Here is a 21,748-nt window from a genome sequence, read left to right as displayed (position 1 = left end):
TGCTTTCAAAAGCCATTTAATTTAAAGCCACCATGATTTCAGTGTTCACTCTTCTATTCATACTGGTTTTGGTATTATATATCATGAAAGAAACTGGGTTCTTCAAGAAATAGTAGGTCATCGTGGCTAAACCTCTGACTACTTATTCTTTGCACTTATACCACATTGTTGTGAAGCTCTGCAGCCTTTTTTCTCCATCTTATATTGGGGAGAGGATGGATTTTAACTACATGGGGACTGAAATACAGTCCAGAGGCAATGCACTAATCAGTCTCTTTTGGTTCTTCATAAAGTTAAAAATGCCTGTAATAAAAATGATATAAATAACATTGTGTCCCATAGTGTTCAAGAAAAGGGAGATGAGAGCTTTAATATTCCACTGAGAGATGACGAATGCAATTTTCCCCCTCTGAGTTTGCACACAGTAATAAAATATCGATCTTTATGACAAAACAAGTTAGATTTGTATGGAGAACAGTTCAGGAGGGCTTCATGGCTCGCAGCAACAATGGCAGAGCGTATAACATTAAAGATTAAGTGTCAGTTCACTGAATTAATGCCCCAATGTAGCCAAGTAAAGGGTTTTGCAAAGAGGCGTGATAGTTTCTTCTCCTTGTTTATGAGTTTCCAAGTCATCATCATTTAATTTATCATCTGTACTACTGCAGATCAATTTGACATGGGTTATTAACATATCTGGCTCCTGTGCTCCAAGCCATATGTCCCCAATGTAAACAGAAGTCAGGAATACACAAACAGCTGTGGAAGAAAAATTAGAGAAAAATCAGAACAGATATTCTTCTATTTCCACATAGTAGTACAAAACCAAACCATTTTACCTCCAGATCTATGTTTTAAAATAGTTTCCTAACTCTTTTCCTATATGGAAAATTTGTGGGGTTTTTGCCCATGCCAAGCCAATGATCCTCCTCACATTAAGGAAAGAAAACAGTTTCTTGTTAGCACAACCTTCTGACCTCTTTAAATAAAAAAGGTTGAAATCTGACCTGTGGATTTCGCTATCGAATTATAACACTGAATAGCACATGGATCAGAACCCACACCCACATAGACTCATTTGCTGCAGACTATTTTTCCCCTTGGAATTGTATTTTTTATACTTCACTGATCTCCATTTTAGTCCTTGAAAGGGAGGTTTCTTTGAGGGAGTATGACTGTTGTACTATCAGAAACCCCCTATAGTGTGACCCTATTCTGTGCTACCAACCCCTGTGCCCATACCACCAAAGACATAGCTTTTACTCTGTGAAGTTATGAGCACCAACGGACATGGGCAAACTTGAAACTGTTTTGATGAATGTCGTGGTTTAACCCCAGCCAGCAACTAAGCACCACGCAGCAGCCACTCACTCGCTCCCCCCCACCCAGTGGGATGGGGGAGAAAATTGGGAAAAGAAGTAAAACTCCTGGGTTGAGATAAGAACGGTTTAACAGAACAGAAAAGAAGAAACTAATAATGATAATGATAACACTAATAAAATGGCAACAGTAGTAATAGAAGGATTGGAATGTACAAATGATGTGCAGTGCAATTGCTCACCACCCGCTGACCAACACCCAGCTAGTCCCCGAGCGGTGATTCCCCACCCCCACTTTCCAGTTCCTATACTAGATGTGACGTCCCATGGTATGGAATACACCCTTGGCCAGTTTGGGTCAGCTGCCCTGGCTGTGTCCTGTGCCAACTTCTTGTGCCCCTCCAGCTTTCTCACTGGCTGGGCATGAGAAGCTGAAAAATTCTTGACTTCAGTCTAAACATTACCTAGCAACAACTGAAAACATCAGTGTTATCAACATTCTTCACATACTGAACTCAAAACATAGCACTGTACCAGCTACTAGGAAGACAGTGAACTCTATCCCAGCTGAAACCAGGAGAATGAATTAAAAAAAACCATGGAACTACCTACTTTCTACCATTACTGCCTTGTAACGTGAGTGAAAAGGAAAAGATAAGTTACCTTTCTTGTTTGCATCCTCTTCCGTCATTGCTGACAGGCACAACTTTTTCACAAGTTCATGAAAGCCGTTGTTGGTTAGGCCCTGAGCATCCATTAGGCGAAGCATGATTGAACTGAATAAAGAGAGCTCTTTGAAGAGTCCAGCTGTTCCGCGGCTGGCCTCACAGATCTGGGTGTAAAACTTGAAGATGTTGTTCCTCAATATCTCATCCCTGAGGATCTCCTGCACTGCCACTGGGTGTGGCAAGATGCAATTCTGTAGCCACTGCAGAGTTAATGAAACATTTTGCATATTGAGGCTGTGCTCAGCCATGGACTTCATGAGCCATTTAGTTACTACGTAAGTGGATGCACAGGTAAGACTGACTGTTTCATCCACGAGGTCAGCAGATTTGAGGGGCTCCCCTCGATGTTTGGCAGGCAGCATTGGGAAAACAGGCTCCCAATGAGCAAATACAGAGTTCAGATGATCTCTGCATTTCTCCAGCTCAGAGACTTCCAGGTCTGCAGTGCTGTCGTCTTCTCTTTCTATCTCATTCTTTTTCCGAATGTGATGGTATGCATGAGAAGAGGCTTGAGATTTGTTCTTTTCTTTAATGTTTTCTGTGAGAAGAAAACCACCACCAAAACAAACATCAGATACTCCAAAGGATTTTCTTGGTAGAAAATTATGCAAGAAAGACGGTATCATGTGTTGTTTCAGTTGCTAAAAGGATAAGTACTAGCCTCATTTAGCAGCCTAATTGAGCCTATACAATTCAGAGCAAACTGGCTACAGGCAGCGACTCACAGGCTGAAACACTTTTCTGAACTGGATCGCCTAACTTTGAGGTGAGCAGTAATGCCACCCAGCCCCTGGCTCACAGCCCAGCAAAGCCGAGGCAGTATTTCAGAGGTCCACAAGATGCAGTTTTGCCAGTAAGGCTACATTATTTATACCACCTCAGGAGAAATGCTCAAGATGCTATTCTTTGGGCTAGCAAAGGCACAGCACACGCCTGCCTATGGAAGGAGGTATCTGCACAGCTACGTTGCTCTTGAATGGCACAGGCTAAAGCAGTGAAGTCTGCCTTCCTCCAGCACAGCCGCATCCTGGCTGAGTGTCTGGCTGGCGGGGTGCTGTCAACCAAGGGCACGTGAATCTTTCACACCCCAAGGGAAGAGGCAGGCAGCCGAACTTTGTGACACAGGGCTGCCCTCCGTTAGATGCTGCCTGTGTCACAGGGAGCAGCAAAGCTCCCAAACAGCAACAGGACTTTGCCACCACCATACCACACAGCATTTTATGGCAACCTGCTTTTGAGGAGTCATTGAGAAAATCATCAGAAATTTCAATTCTGTTGCACTCTGCAGCTTAGAATGAACTAAATGCACTTCAGCATTTTTTTCCTGGGGGCTGTGGGGGATGGGGACAACTTTTGAAATGTAACCTCAGAAACAAAATTTCAGATAAGGATCCATTTTTGTAACTCCTTTATAAGCTCCTGATGCGGAGCTACAGGGTTTTTTAAAACCACATATATAGTAAGTTACAGGTGTCATTATAGTAACTCTCTAAAAATCCTCAGAAAGACACTAAAAGGGTGTGGAAAAACTTTAGAAAAACTAAAGCTTTTATAGTATCCCTTAAATACAGTGATACTTTAATAATGTTTAACTGATACAGAACATTTAAAGAAACATATAGAAGTTGTAATGTGCACCAAAAGCAGTTGCTGTATTTGCACGAAACCAGCGTTGTTTAACACCTCCCACTACAAAGTTCCTTCTATATTTTATTCACAGAGGTAACAAGAGAGAAGTCATACAAGTCCAAATGTATTTTTGCTTTCTTCCAACACTGATGACAATATGAAAAATTAGCTATTTCATTTTTGATTGCTTTACTGCTAGTTTTTACTCTTATTTCACTTTCAGATCCCCCATCCATACTCAGAATGGTTCAAATATTTGAGCAGAAAGCCTCCAAGCACAGGTTTTTTTTAAATTTCATTTAAGAACACAATTTTTCAAAGCCTGACTCTAGATCTGTGACTAAGTTTCATTTTAAAGCTCTTCCCCTTTTTAAAACTGTATTTCTCCAAAGCTTCCAGAATTGTGTTGAAGTTAGAAATCACTACAACGAAGACCTGAAAAATGGCTTTCCATTTCCGTTCCTCCTCCCCCAAGCTGTATCAGATTGTCCAACAAAAGTTATTAATACTACTTCCTATGAAGTTTGCCTCACTTGTATAATTAACTTGTAACAGCCTCAACAATATTACTTTTCTGAAATATTTTGGTACTTACTAAGCAATTCTTTGATTTGGTATTTCTGAGCTAGATTCTGCACATCCTCTTGTAGTTGCAGGTCTTTTTCAATGATGCTCCACTTATGCAGCAGCAGGAGGATCTCTTTGTTTGAGAGAACACTGTCATTCACAGTGAACCGGCTCATTTCTTTGAAGGCCTTAACAACTATAGCACGATATTCCAGCACAGAATTGAGTGTACTGAAAAACTGAGTCAGTTTGGCTAGATCTAAATTAGTCCTATGAAAAGAAAACAAAAGTGCCATGTATTTTTCTGCCTGCTAATTAATAAAATAAAATAAGTATAGGCTGTTTCTCCTTACAGTCTCTTCCTACAGTTTTCTCCTGCAGTTCTCTAGACATATACTTTTGTTTCTCAGGATGCCAGCAATAATTAGTTTAACTCCCACTGAATCCCCAGTACTTCGCTCCATTAGCATCTGGCAGAACAGACCATGAAACATAGTCTTTGCCCTCCTGCCTGTAAATAGCAAAGGCAGATGGCACACAAGGAAGAGGACAGAGGTCTGGAGCTTTACCTATGCTTCTTTATTTTGCATGAATTTTCAAAATTTTGAGGAAATAAACAGCTTCTCCAGGCTGTGACAATACCTGTCTGCACAAAGAGCTGCAGGCACTATTATGAACCCAAACAGAACTGGTTAATCATTTGCTTTCTACTGTCCCTGCTGCAAATGCTGTGCTTAAGACAGGTTAAGTGCTCTAGATCTGGAGAGAAGAGATTGACTCCTTCTTAACACTGTCGTGTAATACTTTGCACAGTTTCTCCTTGTACAATTTGCAGGCACGGTACAGACACAGAAAGTCTAAACCTTTGGAGAGTATGAAAGATCCTTACAGCAAATAGCATTGTGAACTGCAAGCTCTAATCCAGCAGGAAAAAGGTAAAACATAGCAGCTTAAAAATAGCCAGTAATTAAGGATGTAGAACTTGACAGTAACTGTGCATCAGCTATTATTTTATGCCCCACGTGTTTAAACAGCTAAACCTTCCTGTCAAAGAAATCTCATCAAAATTCACTACTCAACATTCAAACTGAAGGGGGAAAAAAAGCATTAAACTACCAGAGATCAAGAAATTCTTCTAGCCTTAGTAAATTTCCAGCTAGACAGAGGATGAGATGCAAACTGATTAAGAAGAAAACAAGGACTTACCGAATGTGTTTGATTAATGTGATCAAAACATACAGAAATTCATTTACAAGCTGAATTGGAAGAAACTTCCTGTTCTCCTGGGACTGATTCTTGACTTCTCTCTTGTCTCCTAAATTTGTTAGCCACAGAGTATGGAGTAAGGAAATAATTTTATTTAGCAGCTTGTTTTCCAGAAACCTGAAAAACAAAAAAGAGAAGCAAACACCCATTTGGAAGGCAGATCCTAACCAGGAACCAGTCCATCACCTAGAGGACTTTTGGAGCTGTGAATGACAAAAGGTGCCTCTCAGCCAGGACCCCATCAGGTCACGAGAGTGCACCCCTTTGAAGCCCCAGCCACATGGAGGCCCTGGTTACTGCCCTCCTCTTGCCATGTTGCAGCTGGGGAAACACAGTGTATCACAGCCCCTGCATGAGACTAGTGATTTCTCACTTGCATCTTTCATTACACAGCTCTGCTAAGTATTCCACTACATGGCAGCCATTACCACCATTTCTTTAGAGCAGTTACTGTTCAAGACAGCTTGGTTCCTTATGTTCCTAAGACTTTAAGTAGTAACAGCAATGCTTACAGCACAGTATCAGGAACCATATTTACTCTGTTATTCTACGGGTGGGGGAGGAGCAGGGGGAGCAATCTCATTTTTGTACAGAGGATGCAAGAATACTTCTCAAAAGTACAATCACAAAGTATTGGGTGATAGAGGCCAAATCCAGGCTTTCTCATTTCAAAATGTACCAAATTGTACCAAAGAGAGGTGCACAATGGGGGAGCAGTACTGGGAACCTGTTCAGGCCAATCACAATGTAGATGACCCTGAAACCTTGCTTGAACCTGCTAGGGGAATCTATGCAAAAGAGATGTTGTGTGCATGCACGCGTGCATGCGTGTGTGTGTGCGTACATGCGTGCATGTATGTAAGGGAGAGGCAAGGGGTGGAGGAAGGAGTGGGAAGAAAAATGCTATAGACAGCTCCAATTCATTATTGTGCCAATTACTGTGTAGGTAGTCCTACGACAGGATGTGAATTGTGGGTATTTGAAAATAAAGAGTCACATACGCTAAAATACGGTGCCATTTTGTTTTCTAAGTTTTTCAAGAAAGCGTTATCAAAAACATGAAGCCCACACACACCATCATCCCTCCTACTACAACCTGAAAGCATCTTGATTTTGTTTTTAGAGACACAAGGGAACACTTTAGAGTTCAGCAAGTTCTGCCAGTATGGCCCTAGGTGCCAAATGTCACAACCACTGACAGGACATCTCTGTATCCATCACCCTTGTTTTCATACTCAGTTGCATAATTATTCTACTGTGGACAGTAAAATTGTTCCCATTTCACTAGTATTTCCCTAGTTACCTTTTCTCTAAGATGTGCAATATCCAGGTTAGGAGGCTGTGATCTTGTATCAGCTCATAGGCAGCTCTGGTGACATGGGCAGCATTTTGTAATATCTCCAGAATATGACTCTGAAACAGAAAATATAATTTGTTCTTTTACAAAATTAAAACATAGTCAGGATCTAATTATTATCAATCATTTAGAAGGATATAATTAGCAATCTGACTGGTATCTGGGATTTGATCAACTTAAAGTTAAAATGTATTGCCAAACACCACATGTTCTTAACAACCCCAGGGAAGAAAAGACATTCTCTTTTCAAGAGTTCATACACACAGATGCTACTCTTAAAAAAATTTCTTAAGGTAGCAAGACAATTTTCTCTTTTTGTCCAAGATTTTGATACCCAACTAAGATACTTTTAACAGACTGGATTTCTCAGGGTGGATGTTTATGAACATGAGAGCTGCTGGCATGTGAGTTTTTTTCCTGCTAAAGCACTGTACAAGTAACATGCTGGTTAGGGAATAAGGAGACCTAAAAAACCAAAGGCCTTGACCATATGAGCAAAACTGTGGTATCTGCAATATATTCCACAGAGCAGCAGAAATACGGCTAGAGCCAGACCACCAGTTGATGAAACTGAGTGAGGTTCCATGATGGCAGGGACATGTTCCAATTTCAGGAGACAAGGATGTGACTCTGGTTTACACATAAGCAATTATTTCCCCCTCCACACACACACACAAAATCAACAAGGAGCAGATTTTCAAGAGGGCAAGGGAAAAGTCAGCTGCTCCTTTCTGCTGTGTATTTGTTTAAGATCTCCAAACCAGGCAAACTTTTGTGGTTTGAGGTTTTTTTTGTGGTTTGGTTTTTCTTTTTTTTTTTTTAATTCTTACCTGGGAGCCCTCATCACACAAAGGACTGTTGAAAAACGAAAGAATGACCTGGAAAATCCTCTGGTAGTCATAGAGCTCATAGCAATGTTTATCACGCAGCCCTTCTCCAAGAAATCTGAGAATCCACTCACGTTCTGTTTTGTACTAGAAGCCATAAGAAAGATACCACCATCAGACATTTCAAAATAATGCCTGCTCATAAGAGTACAAAAAACCTGGTTCCCTGGGAGTGCTAGCACAGTGCTTAACAGCTTTTTCTGGACTTCTCAATTTTCAAATTTAATCAATAACAACCATCAGGAACAGTTACTCTGCAGCCCAAATATGCACTGATAATGGAACCTTAAAAGTTTCTAAAATGCCTCAGTTGAACTCAATATTAATAACCTAAACTCAAATATGAATGTAAGCTAGCTAGGGCAGAACATTCTGTTTGTTGTGCTTAGGGAGCATGCACAGCACAACTCATGATTTCATTATGTGTTACTATTAAGAAAACAACAAAGAAACCCAGAAATAATACTGCTAATTCCAATATAAAACAAAACAAAGATGCCTCTAATTAATTGCCTATGTAAGAATAAGATTTTATTGCATTTTTATGGCTTTCTTCTATTATTTTCTGAAGAATTAGTGGATACTGAAGATGGGGTTCTTACATTACCTCAAAATCAAAACTGTAGAAAAGCTGGAAAAACCCTGGTACTTTCCTCAGATCCAAATACTGGTGTGACAGAAGGAATCTGTTTACCTTTATATACATGTGCTCCTCTGTGAAGAGAAACAATGGTTATTGTGTAGGAGGACAATGTTCACAATACACAACCACACAGAAAAATAAACGGTACCTATATTTTCCAGTGTTTCAGCTAGCTATCACAACAGTACAATTAATTACAGTGAGGAGGCCTTCTGCTCTAAGGCTGATTATATTGTTGGCCATCCCTCCTTTTCTCTTCCCCAAAATGAAAAGCTCATTCAGAGTGTGCACAAAGCAGGTGAGAAGATAAACATTCAACATGGCTCTGACTTCAGCAAATCCAACGTTACTTCATTGACAAAACAGAAATCTGCAGCAAAGTGAGAGGCAAATCTCTCCACATTTCAAGCCTAACGCTTCATGTTACACAATCATACTTTTTAACCTTCAGACCAGACATGTCCCCCATGAGCAGTGGAACAAGTTGCCCAGAGGGACTATACAGTCTCCATCCTTGGAGGCTTTCTAGGATCAGTCTAGAAGTCTGGAGGTTTTCTAGGATAAAGCCCTGCGCAAAGTCATCTGCTCTTACCGCTGGCCCTGCTTTGGGCAGAGGGTTTAGCTAAAGACCTCACAAGGTCCCTTCCAAACTGAACTACTCCCTGATGCTATAATTCTTCTTTGTAACAGTGACTTACGTTGATTCAGTGTCTAAGGACAAAAGGACACTTGGGCCAACCTACCCTGATCTGCTGAACAGGACCCGCACCCTCACCTAGTCCTCTGCCCACCTCCACCTCAAAATTACGAGGAGGTAGTGGCTTCATCCCTGATGGATCAGACTGGTTTTGTACACAAATTAAAATGCCACTTCCCACTTCTCCAGTAAGGCAGTCTACACCAGCACTGGAAGTTTTTCTTTGAGACACAGGAAAGCACACTTCATGGCTCCTACCAGTGTCACAGCTATCTCATCTTCCAGTATCAGTCAAGGACATTACTCCACGCACAGTGACTCACCCCAGGAGTTCAACATGCACAGTAGGTTACAGTACCTGGCTTCAGAATCTGCTGTGCCACACGAGCAATGTAGAGGGTCAATGAGAAGGTAAATCTGAGGTTTGGCTGCCTGATTCCATTTTGCACAGCATCCAAGAGATACAGCAACTGCAGCACAAGAGCCCAGGGGAGAAAAGCTTGAACCATAACCCAAACAAATACAACAGGAGAGCATGAACACATAAGTAAGCTTTTAGGATATTTCATAGGCCATAAAACAAATACCAATCCCATCAGGATTTCCATTCCTACAAATAAAATTCCTAACAATTTCTAAAACACATTTCCCCACCTTTTTCTGCCCATTGATTATAACAGGAAGAAACACAAAGCGACAGAGGAGAAACAATGGAATAGAGGATAAGAAGCTTCTTGTAGGTCCCTCACCATGTGCAGGTAGATGGATGAATAAAGCAGTGACTCTCCTGTAAATGTCCATGACCTAAAATGTCTAGCCTGGCAAACTACCAATTGATCTCAGTCTTACCTGACTCTTCTCTCGAAAGCGAGCTCCTTCCAGATGAGAACGAAAGGAAGCCAGGACAAAATATGCTGCTGCTCTCATGTTGGAATCATAGCTGCTAAGGGCAGCTACTGTTAGACCCAGGGCATTGACTTCAACAAACTTGTGACATGCCACTACACACTCTGTATGTGAAGAGGGAAAAAAACCAAAAGAAAAACACCCCGTGCATTATACTGACATGTCATAGAGTATATAACAGCACTATAATCATTAACAAAACTTCTATTCATAAACACCAATTTCTAGACCTACCCCTACAAACTCTTACTTCACTGCATGCTAAAGGCTCCTTCAGCTAAGAAAGGCATTTTGCAAAACACTCTGAAGAGGAATTCTTTACCTGAGCTGAAATTAATGTAGTTAGTCTCGTTTACGTGAGAGAGAGACAATTCTGCCTGCTAGACCATGCAAAGTTAGAAGTAAATTCTGTAAAGACATAACATATCTCACTGTTTCAGGAAAGTTAAGTACAAAGAAGAACAAGAGGGAAAATTGTCTTCCTCAAAACATTTTCTGGGCACTTGATAAGTCTGTCCCTGAAAGAAAGATCAGCATAGCCAATGAAAAGCCTATCTGCATGAAAGAGCTTCTGTAATAGAACAGACAGGAGAATAATACATAAATAAGCCATTAGCCACACCAGTTGTTACCGTGCAGGCATGAGTGATTCTGCCGGTAAGGCATGTTCCAAGCAAAGTACTAAAGTGTAGCCCTATGTCCTTCTGGGACAAACAAAATCCAGCAATGAACAGTAACCAGCCAAAAAGAAAAAACACCCTTGACTCTAACATTTATCTTCCATAGCATTTTACCGTCAGGATTTAGAGTTTCTCATTTAAGGGCTGGGTGTTTTGAAGAGCTTGTGCCATTTCTACTCACTGATGGCTAGAAATGATGTAAAACCTCCAGAATATCTCCCGTGCTATTTCTATTCCATTCACCAGTAATGGAATACAATGGCACCTCGGTGTATTGTACCAGCTGAAGTGCAAATGTATTGTAGTTCTGAGTTTAGCAACAATATTCGCATATTTTCTTGTAATTCACACTGAAGGTCAAGAGGAAGTTTCTGAGAAACAAATATTCCTATTGAAGAAGAGGCTGTAGTCTTACTAACAAGTACCTATATTTGGTCCACTGATTTCCTCCCCCCCCCCGCTAAAATATATATATACATATAAAAAATATATATATATTTATGTAAAAAAATCACAGATTATTTCTGTCCTCGCACCAGCAACTGGGCTGTTTCTCTCATCTTTTCCTCAACTGCCAGAATTCCTACTTTAATTTTGTGCCTGGCAGTTTCACACCTAGCTCTGCTAGTTATGGGCCAGGCAATGGCAGGGTCTCCACCTCCCAGCACTGCCTCCCAACCAGCCCACTGCTATATGACCAATGCAAAGGCACCACCGAATTGCAGTAATGGATCTTTTCACTGAGTGGTTTTACAAGTTATTTCAATACTAGCAATTACTGTACACTTCCCTACACCAGTCCTCACCAAGGCACATCAAGTTTAACTGGCATAATGCAAAACACCTCAGTCATCCTCCTAGTGAGCAAAAAGATCCCTCGCTTGTTAGCACGGGATACCTCTCACATCACCAGAGCTTGTACAGATACTGCTCTATCCCCTTCTACTTCAGGCACTGGGCAAGGCCACCACCTGACTGCCAAAGTAAAAATTGTGAGAGGAGTAGCACAACAGGGCAGGAGAAAGAGAAACAGAGACCAGAGAGACACCTAATCTATGCCTTCTGCTACCTTCTGTCTGTGGCAAAGCAACTCTACACTTCCCACTCTTCAGGCAAGATGCAAGGGTGCAAGGTAAGCACTGGGAAATGGATGCTTTCTGTTGAATCCCAAGTGAACACGCAAAGATCATCTAAAAATCGTCTGCCTGCATGCAGCGGATTCTCGATCACTTATGGACATCTCACACATAGCCATGGCCTATACAACAACCTCTTCAGTACAGGATCAAGTATGTCTTGTATTCCCTTTCAGAGCAAGCCACCACATGACTCTCCTTCAGACTGCAGTTCTTGAGAACTACTAATGTACACCAATTAGACAGAGAAAGTGGATAATTTTATGGGGTCGTACCAGATAGTGAAAACCAAAGTCCTCACTTCAGCAGTAAAGTTTATGCTGGTCACAGAAAGATTTATTTGGAAAACTTTCTTTCACTGAAAACATGCAGTGGAAATATTTTCCATCCAGCTGACCTTGAAGAGTGCATTCAATAACTAACATAAAATAACAAGCTATTATTAAAAAAAAAAGTTAATTCTATGTCTGACATACAGTTTGTTTAAAGTACCTTGAGAACCATGATGGAAAAGCTTTCCACAAGATGCTTATCAGAGCTAAAGTTAGACAGAACTTGCTATCTGCCCAACTCTAGACTTACTTTTTACTCAGTAAGCATTAAGCACGGTGCAATAAGTCTATGTTTATAAATTCAGCAGTTATATAACATCTGTGCACAGGGCACTGTGCAGTCAGTACAAAGAGCAAATAAATAAAGAGGAATTGGGAATTCCAAGAGCAGCTGACATGGTTTAGGAGCACCATGGGACGTGAACTTATAAATCACTTGGGCCCTTTAAAAATGCCCCTCTTAAGACAGACTCTCACTCAGCATGGAGCAGTTTTTGGAGGACGATTTTTCCCCTCTCTAGTTTTGGAGTCAGCCTATGTTGGGATAGCCACTGCCTCCACAGCTCCGCAAGAACATGATGTGCAAGAGCTCCCTCAGCCCCACTGCTTCCCACACAAGCAGTGGTCATCGCTGGCTGACTGTAGCGCTGCTGAGGCTGACCAACAGCCACCAAATCCCTCCCACCACTTAAGGTGGTTGCCTCTAGGTGGTGGCTGATGATGACAGGTGCATGACAGCACTGTTTTTTCCAACTATTACACCCAGGTTGAAAAGACACTGGCTGTCCATGCTCTTCATCAATAACAATCTCCACAACCCAGCATTAAATGGACTGTCCAAGATCCCTGCCACTGCAAAACACCAGATACTTCTGGTACCTTTTTTTCCTCAGTAGACTAAAAGACAGTTCTTTTTATTGCTGTCAAAATTATACAGAGCGGTTTACAACTATAGCTAAGTATAGCCTAAGAACACACAAAACAGGTACTGTACTATAAGGGTATATGTGAACAAAGGACTGTAAGTATGATTTCACTGAAAGACAGTTATCAGCCTGCCAATTGCTTCTGATGTTATTGTTGTGTAAAGCCAAATCCAGCTGTAACTACACAGTGGTTAACCATAGGGAGGGAGCTGGTTAGGAAATTCCTTATGATACTTGTCTCACTTTGATCTTTAAGGGCTCTCTAAATAGACAACATGCCTGTGAAGTACAGCAAGGATATGCATATGCAAAGCAGGGCCATGTCAAACAAGAAAAGTGAGGCTAAGCAACTAGTTTTCAAGCAACATGTAGATCTCATCAAACTTTCCAGCAATTCTGAGCACAGGCCTATTCATGACATACAATGGCCCCATGCATCTCTGTCTAATGGAAAATGGGTTGCATGAAGTTTCCCTATACTATAACCACAGCCTGTAACAGGACAGATCTCCAGTCAATTCAGTCACGGTGTCCCTTGCAGAAATCAATATCCCTGCAGAGATTCACTCTGGTCAGGAAACAACTTCACCCTTCCCCAGCAACGGGGGCTTCTGGTTTATGTCCAGAGAATTCCTCCAACATTGCAGGGCACGTTCTCCAACCTGCCCTACCTCTGCCGAGCTCTCACTGAGAGCATAGCTGAAAGGAGCCGACTACTGCTCCAAAGAACTCAGCCACAAAGCAGCCCCAGATCAGAGCAGTCCTATCAGCTGCAGGTGGGGCACTGCATGTACCAGCAGAAGGTACCATCCCTCCCATGCCTGTTTTGCTCACACTGTGACACCATAGCTGAACAGAATACAGCTCTACATATCCACCAGAAAAAAATACAACCCTCCAGTGGGGAATATTCTTTATTGATCCCTCTTATGCTATTTTATAATTACACTGTGCTGGTTTTTGTGATATACAGAATGCTGTTCGATAGATCAGAGAACATAAATGTCTACTTTTTGTCTCTTCCAAGCTGTTTACAGTTCCAGTTTAAAAACCTCTCCTCGTCTTAAGCAGATCAGTCCCTCTACATAGGGTTAACCCACTACATTTAAAAGAGCTATAAGGGAGCACCTACCCGTCTGGACAAGACCGGCTTGGCAGGAATACCTGTCTCCTGCTATGTTGCTCTATTTCTGAGTAGCCAAATCTCATTAGATATATTGCATTATTTGGAAAAGTGCTTTAAAAAAAAAACAACAAAAAACTTTAATGCCAATTACACCTTGTTACTTTTTAAGTCATTCTGAAAATTACAATGCAATGCAGTCAGTCGTTAAGTGATGTGTTTTTTCTCTCCAAAGCCAGGCACAAATTTCTCTGTAGTATTAGCTCTTAGATTGAGAATAACAGAGCTATAGATGGAGCCATGCAGCTCCTGCAGCAGGGTAAAATGACAGTAAATATGAAAGAGAAACATTCACTTTACCTGGTCTGGTCAGTTCACTAAAGAGCTGAAGTAGAAAACGAGGATCGTAGAAGTCATCAAGACTCTTGACACTTTCATCCCTATATAGTGACTCTTGCAGCTCCTGAAACCAAATCCAAACCAGTATTTGTAAGGAACACCACCAATTTCCAGCTTGGTTTCCCCAACCACCTCATCCCATTACAAAGCAGCCAATACTAAACCTTACAAAATATAATGCAACACAGGGTGAGACATGCTTGTGTTTAAACCTGGCTTTCACTATAAGGGTTCTAAAACTATTTTCCCTGACTAGCGCCAACAGATACAGAAGCATGTTAGCAAACTGTATGAAAAACTGAAGAGCCCATTGTCAGTGGATCCTTGGACAGTCAAATTTAACAACTGTTTAAAAGTCAAATTCTGGTCTTACTTACACATGGCAATCTTTGCAATGCTGCACAGTCACACCTGCTGACAAGATGTGGTCCATATATTGCACTTCATTTGAAAAGTGCTCCTAAATAATTAATTCCAGCCCTCCTAGGAATTTAAATTACTCTCCTGATGTAATGTAATACAGGAATGCAAGAAAGAAATTACTAAAATGAAAGGCCCTTTTTCTACATCAAAAGAAGGATAATTCAGCAGTCTGAACCAAAGGACCTGTGATGACAGAAGACGGCGATGCTGAGGGAAAGACAGAATTGTCTTCATCATCTTTTCTCGATCCAGCAGACACAGAATCTCCTCCATGCTTGGCTGCTGCCATAGTGACTTCCCTAGACTCTTGCAAGTCTTGTGATGCTCCACAGCGGCTGGACCCCATAGTAGGATTCTTAAACATTGTTCAAAGTAAAGGCATTAGTCAACAGACTGCTAGCACTGAGCAAAAAGCAATCACAGAGGATATAAATTAGTATTTAAATTTTCCCTTCACTTGTACTTACTATCCTGTGGGAACTTGAAACTAGAACTCGTTTCCCGGGCAACACCTTTTTCATCTATCCAAAAGCTTTTCAAATTCAGAGTGTCTCATTAACTATTTCCTACTCTGTTAATCCAAGTCAGAACTTATCTTCTCAAAAAACCCTCTTTTATATTTAAGCTATAAATGCAGTTAAGTATGATAGCAGCTGCATATAGAGACAGTGATCAAGACCTGGTCAGACAAGGTTGTCTCAAATGCAATCGATATTTCAGACCAGCATCACAGTGGTTCAATAAAACATAAATCCTTACTCTCCTCCTCCAAGTTGCTCCTTAGACCCCACTTACTTTGCCATTGTGCTTAAAGTGCTATTGATATTGTCATTTATTATATGGGTACTGCCAGCAGCATGCCTCACTGTCAGTAAGGCAGCTGGAGGGATGATGTTAGGCTTCTTCTTATCACCCAGAACCTGAAGGCTCCCAAACACAAGTTAGGCTCTGCTGAGTTGCATGTACAGCACTTTTTCTGAATGTTCTCTATATTCACTCAAACTCTTCAGTGCTGGGACCAAGTCTAACGAAGTGTCTGGCTACCAATTCACTTCAGGGTATAGTACGAAATTGTTTCTCCTTTCAAAAGGCTACAAAAGTTTTAGAACCTAACTACCTCTGAAATCAGTCTCCTCCTCACATAACACCCTCCCATTTGCAAACACTTTCAGTAAAGATTTATGCAGGATGCAGCCCTGGCTTCTGGAAGCCACTTCGATTCCCTGCTAACATGAACCTTCATTTCCTGTCCCCCTTCACAGGCTGCAAGGATTATCTATATTCTAAGACAAGGCTAAGGGAGGTCCTTAATTCAGAGTCCAGTCCTGCTCCCTGAGCCAGTACTCTTGCACTGCTGTTAATATTTATGCCCACACCTCAAAGACAGAAAAGTGCAATTGAGCAAGGCAGACCAAAACCATCAGCGTATGTAAGAACTGTTAGCAACAGACTTTCCTGTGGACTGCTTGGACACAGGGCCTGGAAAGAAACTGATTATTTTCTACAATATATGGTTCTCTCTTATGAAGCATGTAGATGTATTGCACAGTTGCGCTATAATGACAGCTACAGTCCAGACTGCTGAGAGACAAGGAAGGCATTGATACCATATTAGTACCCCTAAACTAACAATACATGTGTTAATGCAGGAGTCTATACATTGCTCCTCCACTGGTATATTCCTCTCCTCTCCAGCAAAGCACCAGAGCTGAATATCATGCATACAGGGGCAAGATCATTGAAAAGGGCAGGGGCTGTGCTGAGTGGTGAATCCTGTATCCCAAGGGAACAGGGAAAAGCAAGGAGTTACACTAGCAACTTGTGCTTTGGCCTTCATCTGTGATGAAATCCCTACAGTAGGTTCTTACTATGGAGAATGAGGGACTACTGAAATGAGACAGGCCCTCACACAACCCACAGACATTTGGGCAACACACAAGAATTACGTTAAGAATATGAAATACATATGAAAAATGTTTCCCAAAGCAACATTCACCTCTAGGTTTGACCTTGCTCACTGTTTATCTCAGTTAAAAATAAGACCCTGGAAAATGCCAATTGTGAGACTGCTTATTTGCGTGCAGTTAGTCGAACAAAGGAAGGCGGTCAGCTTACCTGGAATTTATAAGACTTAGATTATTCTTCTCATATAACTGAAGTAGTAGCAGTATCTTCTGATCTAAAAACCAAGATGAAACCCAAAGTCAGTCACCTATGAAGATGAAAACCAGATCTAGTAGGAAGTACCTCTCCCAGGCTCACACACTTACCTACAGTGCTCAGTGTAGCCCTGTAGGCACCCAGCAACACAGCAAGGTGACTGCTCTCACAGAGAGAAGGGCTGAGTTTCACAACTGTCAGCAGTATATCTACCAAGGCCTCTGAAATAAACACACAGCTTTAGCTTTGTTGCTCTCTCACAGAGAGAAGGGCTGAGTTTCACAACTGTCAGCAGTATATCTACCAAGGCCTCTGAAATAAACACACAGCTTTAGCTTTGTTGCTCTCTCAGTTAGATAGTGCGTATATAAATACCCCCCCACACATACATCCTCTCTAAATAGATGCACACACAGTACTGTACGTTTTAGATCACGATCTATCTCTATAAATACCAAAAAACGTTTCCCTGACTACACTAAAGGATGACTACGATGCATTTAATTCAAGCGGAACAATTTTTTTCAAAGAAGTTAAAACAGTATTTCCAAGCTGGACACACAAATGTTATTGTGAGGTAAGGTCCACAATGTGGCATACTACCCTACAGAAAGTTTCCACGTGCACACATTTGCCCTCTGGTTAAAAAGAAGTCCTATATGCCATCCTACCATACTGTGGCTCCCTCCTCTCCCAGGAAGGCATCTGAAATTAGCTCAGGAGTTGCACAGAGCAAAGGCAGACATCCTAGCAACCCCCCCAAGCTACTCAAGAAGTTACAACAAGAACTTTTAAGTTCACAACCCAGCTGCAGTAACTTATCAAAATGCTTCTATACTGTGCATTTAAACAGGGTCATCACTGCAGAATCCAATTAGTTAGCAAGTTACAGGAACTCTGTTGTGGGCCATACAAAAACTATCCACCTTTATTTTATAACTAGCTGAGAAACAGATCAAATATGTGATCAGGTTACTCAAAGGTAAACAGGGTATCTGTAGCAGATTCAAGACCTGAATCCAGATTTCTTTACTCCCAGTATCTGAAAAGGCATGGGCTTTTTCCCCTAGTATCTACAAGAATATAAAACGTATGTCAAAGCAAAACAGATCATAAAAACAACAGCCTGAATGAATGCACTCTTCACACCAAACTTCTGAATTACTGAAGTTAGCCTCAAAGAATCCGTCTTGCTGCTCTACTGAAATACATTCAAAAGGTAAAACGCATACAGTAAGCAGCAAAATCTATTACTTTTTTTTAATTTCACTGAATTTGTGACTTCGCAAGAGCTTTTGTTTACATGTTGCTCACCAATACACACAAAATTTGTTATCAACATGCTGCCCTGAGAATTTCCTCCCTTTTTCTTATGCAGCTCCTTCAGTCACTGAATCTCAAAGCCCTGTACAGTGGAGAAAAGCTGAGGTGTATGTAGGTTAAATGATTGGTTCAAGGTCAGGTAGTATTTCAGTTGCAGAGATGAAGAAACAAAGGCAATTCTACACATGAACTAGCACCCAATTTATATTCCTCATGGAAGGTTATTCCTCATGAAAGGTTGCAATATCAAATACACATCGATTAATTTAACATTTTTGATACAACTTGCAAAATCAACTTAAAATCTTCTGTATCAACCTATTTTAAAATAGGTTTAAACATTACACACATTTCTAACAGAACCTATATGCACTTCAGTGATCTCATACTAACAGCATCACAGAAACCAAAAGAATCAATTCAAGATTTCAACAGGGTTAAAAAACCAAAAACAAACAAAAAACCCCAAATCCACCTTTTCCATAGTTTTAGAAACATAAGTGTTTAAAACTGGCAGCAATAAAATGAATGCAACTTTTGGATCTAAGCAGAGTTAGAATTTAAAACCAAGCGCTAATATTCCAGAATTGTTTAATAGCTCTGCAAGTGTATGTAGGTGGATAAGTTACTGGATGGATAGAATATAATGTGAGAAAGACAAGATTACTAAATATAGTTAAAGAGAAGAAGATTAAAATAAACCTCTTGTCTGGATGTTTGTGCAGTCTTCTTCTCTTGACCTCAGTATGGCTGACAAAAATAGAGAGTGCTGCGTGACCATCATGTGAAGTTTGGAGAGCTTGACTAAGCTCTGACTAAGTGAGGATTCTTTCTTGTATAATAACTGAATAGCAATGTTCAGGACTTTCAAAAATGCTTCATCTCTGTAGCGGTACCTTTAGAAATAAGGACCACAGAAAAGTCAGATCCCAACCAAACCCAAGGAAACCTGCTTGAAAAAAATCTGTTTAAGTAATGAGAACTTTGCAAAGAAAGCAAACTTAGTAAAACCACAACAAATTAAAAAAAACAAAACCATATAAAACTCTTTCCCTGAGCTGTTTTAATTCTTTTTAAACTATACTGGTATCTAATTATAAAAAATAAAGGAGAATCAACACACAGTCACACTTGTAGCTGCACTGATCTTAATAAAGGATTAGAATTTTGCCTACTAACCCTTCAGACAGCAACCCTTCAGAGTAGCACTTTTACCTCCAGAGAAGCTAAGATTATCTTATACTATTTTTTCTTTCTTTTATTTAAATGGTCTACATTTAAAGGTGAAAAATCCAATTCTGTTTTCATATGAATTGTATTTAAGAAATATCTTAAATAAAAAGAAAAGAAGTTATATGAGCATAAAGCTTCTTTATGCCAGTTGAAAAGAAGCTAGTCCAGCTATCCAGTTAGCTATGTTAGTTATGCTAACTGGAGCACAAATTTCAAATCTGCCTGCAGTTGTGCAGGTTCAGACTCTAATGAAGCCAGCAGATGTGACATAAAGTGCTTCCTGAGAAACAAGGAGCACCATCAAATCTGACTGAATTCAAGGGAGACAGGGCATTTCCAGTATAAAGCAGGACAAGGCCAAGTGAACAGAACTGTACCTCCTACAGCACCTTTGGTATATCTCAGAATTACTTACTTGAGTCCTGTCTTCACAAAGCTGTACCAGTCATCTGGGTCCACTTCTTCAACAAAGCACTGTGCATGGAGTAAGTAAAACCAGATGTTTACATTTAGCACACAGAGCTTCTACAGATCATCAAGACCAGCAATTTTTGTTCAACAGACAAACTACCAACATGCAAGCCAAACATTCAGGTGGAATGATCAAAGGATAACACGGAAGAAAGCTCTTGGATACAACAATCCTACCTCCTGATTCAAACGAAACCAACAGTCTTGTTTTGTTGGTCCTGGGAGCAAGGGAGCATTTGGGCTGTATGCAATTAAAAAGCAAGCTGGTCTGTAGGTACCAAAAAACCCAGAGTCTTGAAACTCTTCACACTCCCAAAGTGTGAAAGGAATAAAAAGTCAGTGAGTCAAAGCAAGAGACTTTGGTACTAAGTTTTTGTGTACCTACAATGTGCTTAAGCTAACCAACCTTTGCATGTGGCTAACAGGGGTGACTGGGCATACATGTTCTTTACAAAAACTGATCTTCCCTGAAATGCTATAAACAACAATCAGTTTTAAGAAGACTGACAGCTGTACGTGCCAGCAGTCCCAGTAATAGTAGGTGCTAACCTCGTCCAGCCTGTGAACACCATTAGGAAGAACACTATGAGGTGGCCCCTCAGGTCCTGCAAGACTCTTGTCCTGCACAATCAGTCATGTCCTAAAATGGAGTCTCACCAGAAGTCAGCAAGAGGTCAAAGGCATTCGCTGCCTGCAGAGACCTTCATTTTTGCATCTTACATGAATCTGCCTACCTTACTGAACTACAAAAAAACCCGGTACTACAGAGAGAATGATCAAGTAGTGCTCTTTATAATCAAAGTCCTGGTTTCTATCGATGATCAACCAAATTTCTGCCACAGACTTCAGAGGGCATGGCAGGTGGGTCTTGTCAGAAGTATCTCTATCACTTTTTTTTTTTTTTTATAAAAAAACCCATACATTAGCAACCTTTAACTCCTGAACATCTCAAACTCTGGTTTTCAAAGGGGACTGTTAGCAGAAATCCATCATCAACAACAACTCAACACTGTTTCCTATAAAGGATTAGTAGGGCCAAGTTAACCCTGCAAAAGCTATTAGAAGCCAATAGAAGCCATAATCTATAAAATAGAAAATAAAAGTCCAATTTATATTTATCCAAGATACAAGAGCACGGTCACATATATGCACACAGTCACATTCTGACAGTGCAGATAAAAAGAAGTCTCACCAATAATTCTTCTAGCCTCAGCAGCATGGACCTCTCCACTTCCGGCTTGCTTTCATCTTTACTGCTGTTGTACATGACAACTAACCCCTTCAAACAGGCTGATAACAGGCGTCTCCTCCAGGAATGCAGCTCTTCAGAGTTTTCAAGTGTTCTAGATATGGCATCTGCCACTGTCCAACTGCAGGAAGATATTTATTAATTTTTTAATGTTGTAACATGCTTTTTGTATATGTTAAAGATGTCTTGCTGCCAAAGCATAAAGTGACAGATTCTCTGAGGAGAGGGTGCTGTTATTGTTCACAATATTTGCATTCATGCATATCTGTCACAAACCAAGTCCTGAAACAGGGC

The 21,748-nt window shown here is 40.7% G+C and overlaps 1 protein-coding gene across 1 annotated transcript in view; it reads right to left on the bottom strand.

Annotated features, from left to right (window-relative positions):
• The window catches only part of URB1 (URB1 ribosome biogenesis homolog), a 57,859-nt gene continuing 36,111 nt past the window's right edge, over positions 1-21,748 (bottom strand). The window contains 17 exon segments of the mRNA XM_075033827.1: positions 1-576; positions 578-759; positions 1,983-2,585; positions 4,272-4,513; positions 5,450-5,626; positions 6,813-6,922; positions 7,697-7,840; positions 8,361-8,467; positions 9,452-9,563; positions 9,943-10,103; positions 14,557-14,659; positions 15,202-15,373; positions 17,134-17,197; positions 17,289-17,399; positions 19,204-19,397; positions 20,150-20,208; positions 21,398-21,575. Coding sequence (XP_074889928.1) covers positions 541-576; positions 578-759; positions 1,983-2,585; positions 4,272-4,513; positions 5,450-5,626; positions 6,813-6,922; positions 7,697-7,840; positions 8,361-8,467; positions 9,452-9,563; positions 9,943-10,103; positions 14,557-14,659; positions 15,202-15,373; positions 17,134-17,197; positions 17,289-17,399; positions 19,204-19,397; positions 20,150-20,208; positions 21,398-21,575 — 2,755 coding nt within the window. The 3' untranslated portion in view covers positions 1-540.

The sequence above is a fragment of the Buteo buteo genome, chromosome 8 (genome assembly GCF_964188355.1).
Source record: "Buteo buteo chromosome 8, bButBut1.hap1.1, whole genome shotgun sequence".
Classification (NCBI taxonomy): domain Eukaryota; kingdom Metazoa; phylum Chordata; class Aves; order Accipitriformes; family Accipitridae; genus Buteo; species Buteo buteo.
This window is presented reverse-complemented; position numbering and strand designations above follow the sequence as displayed.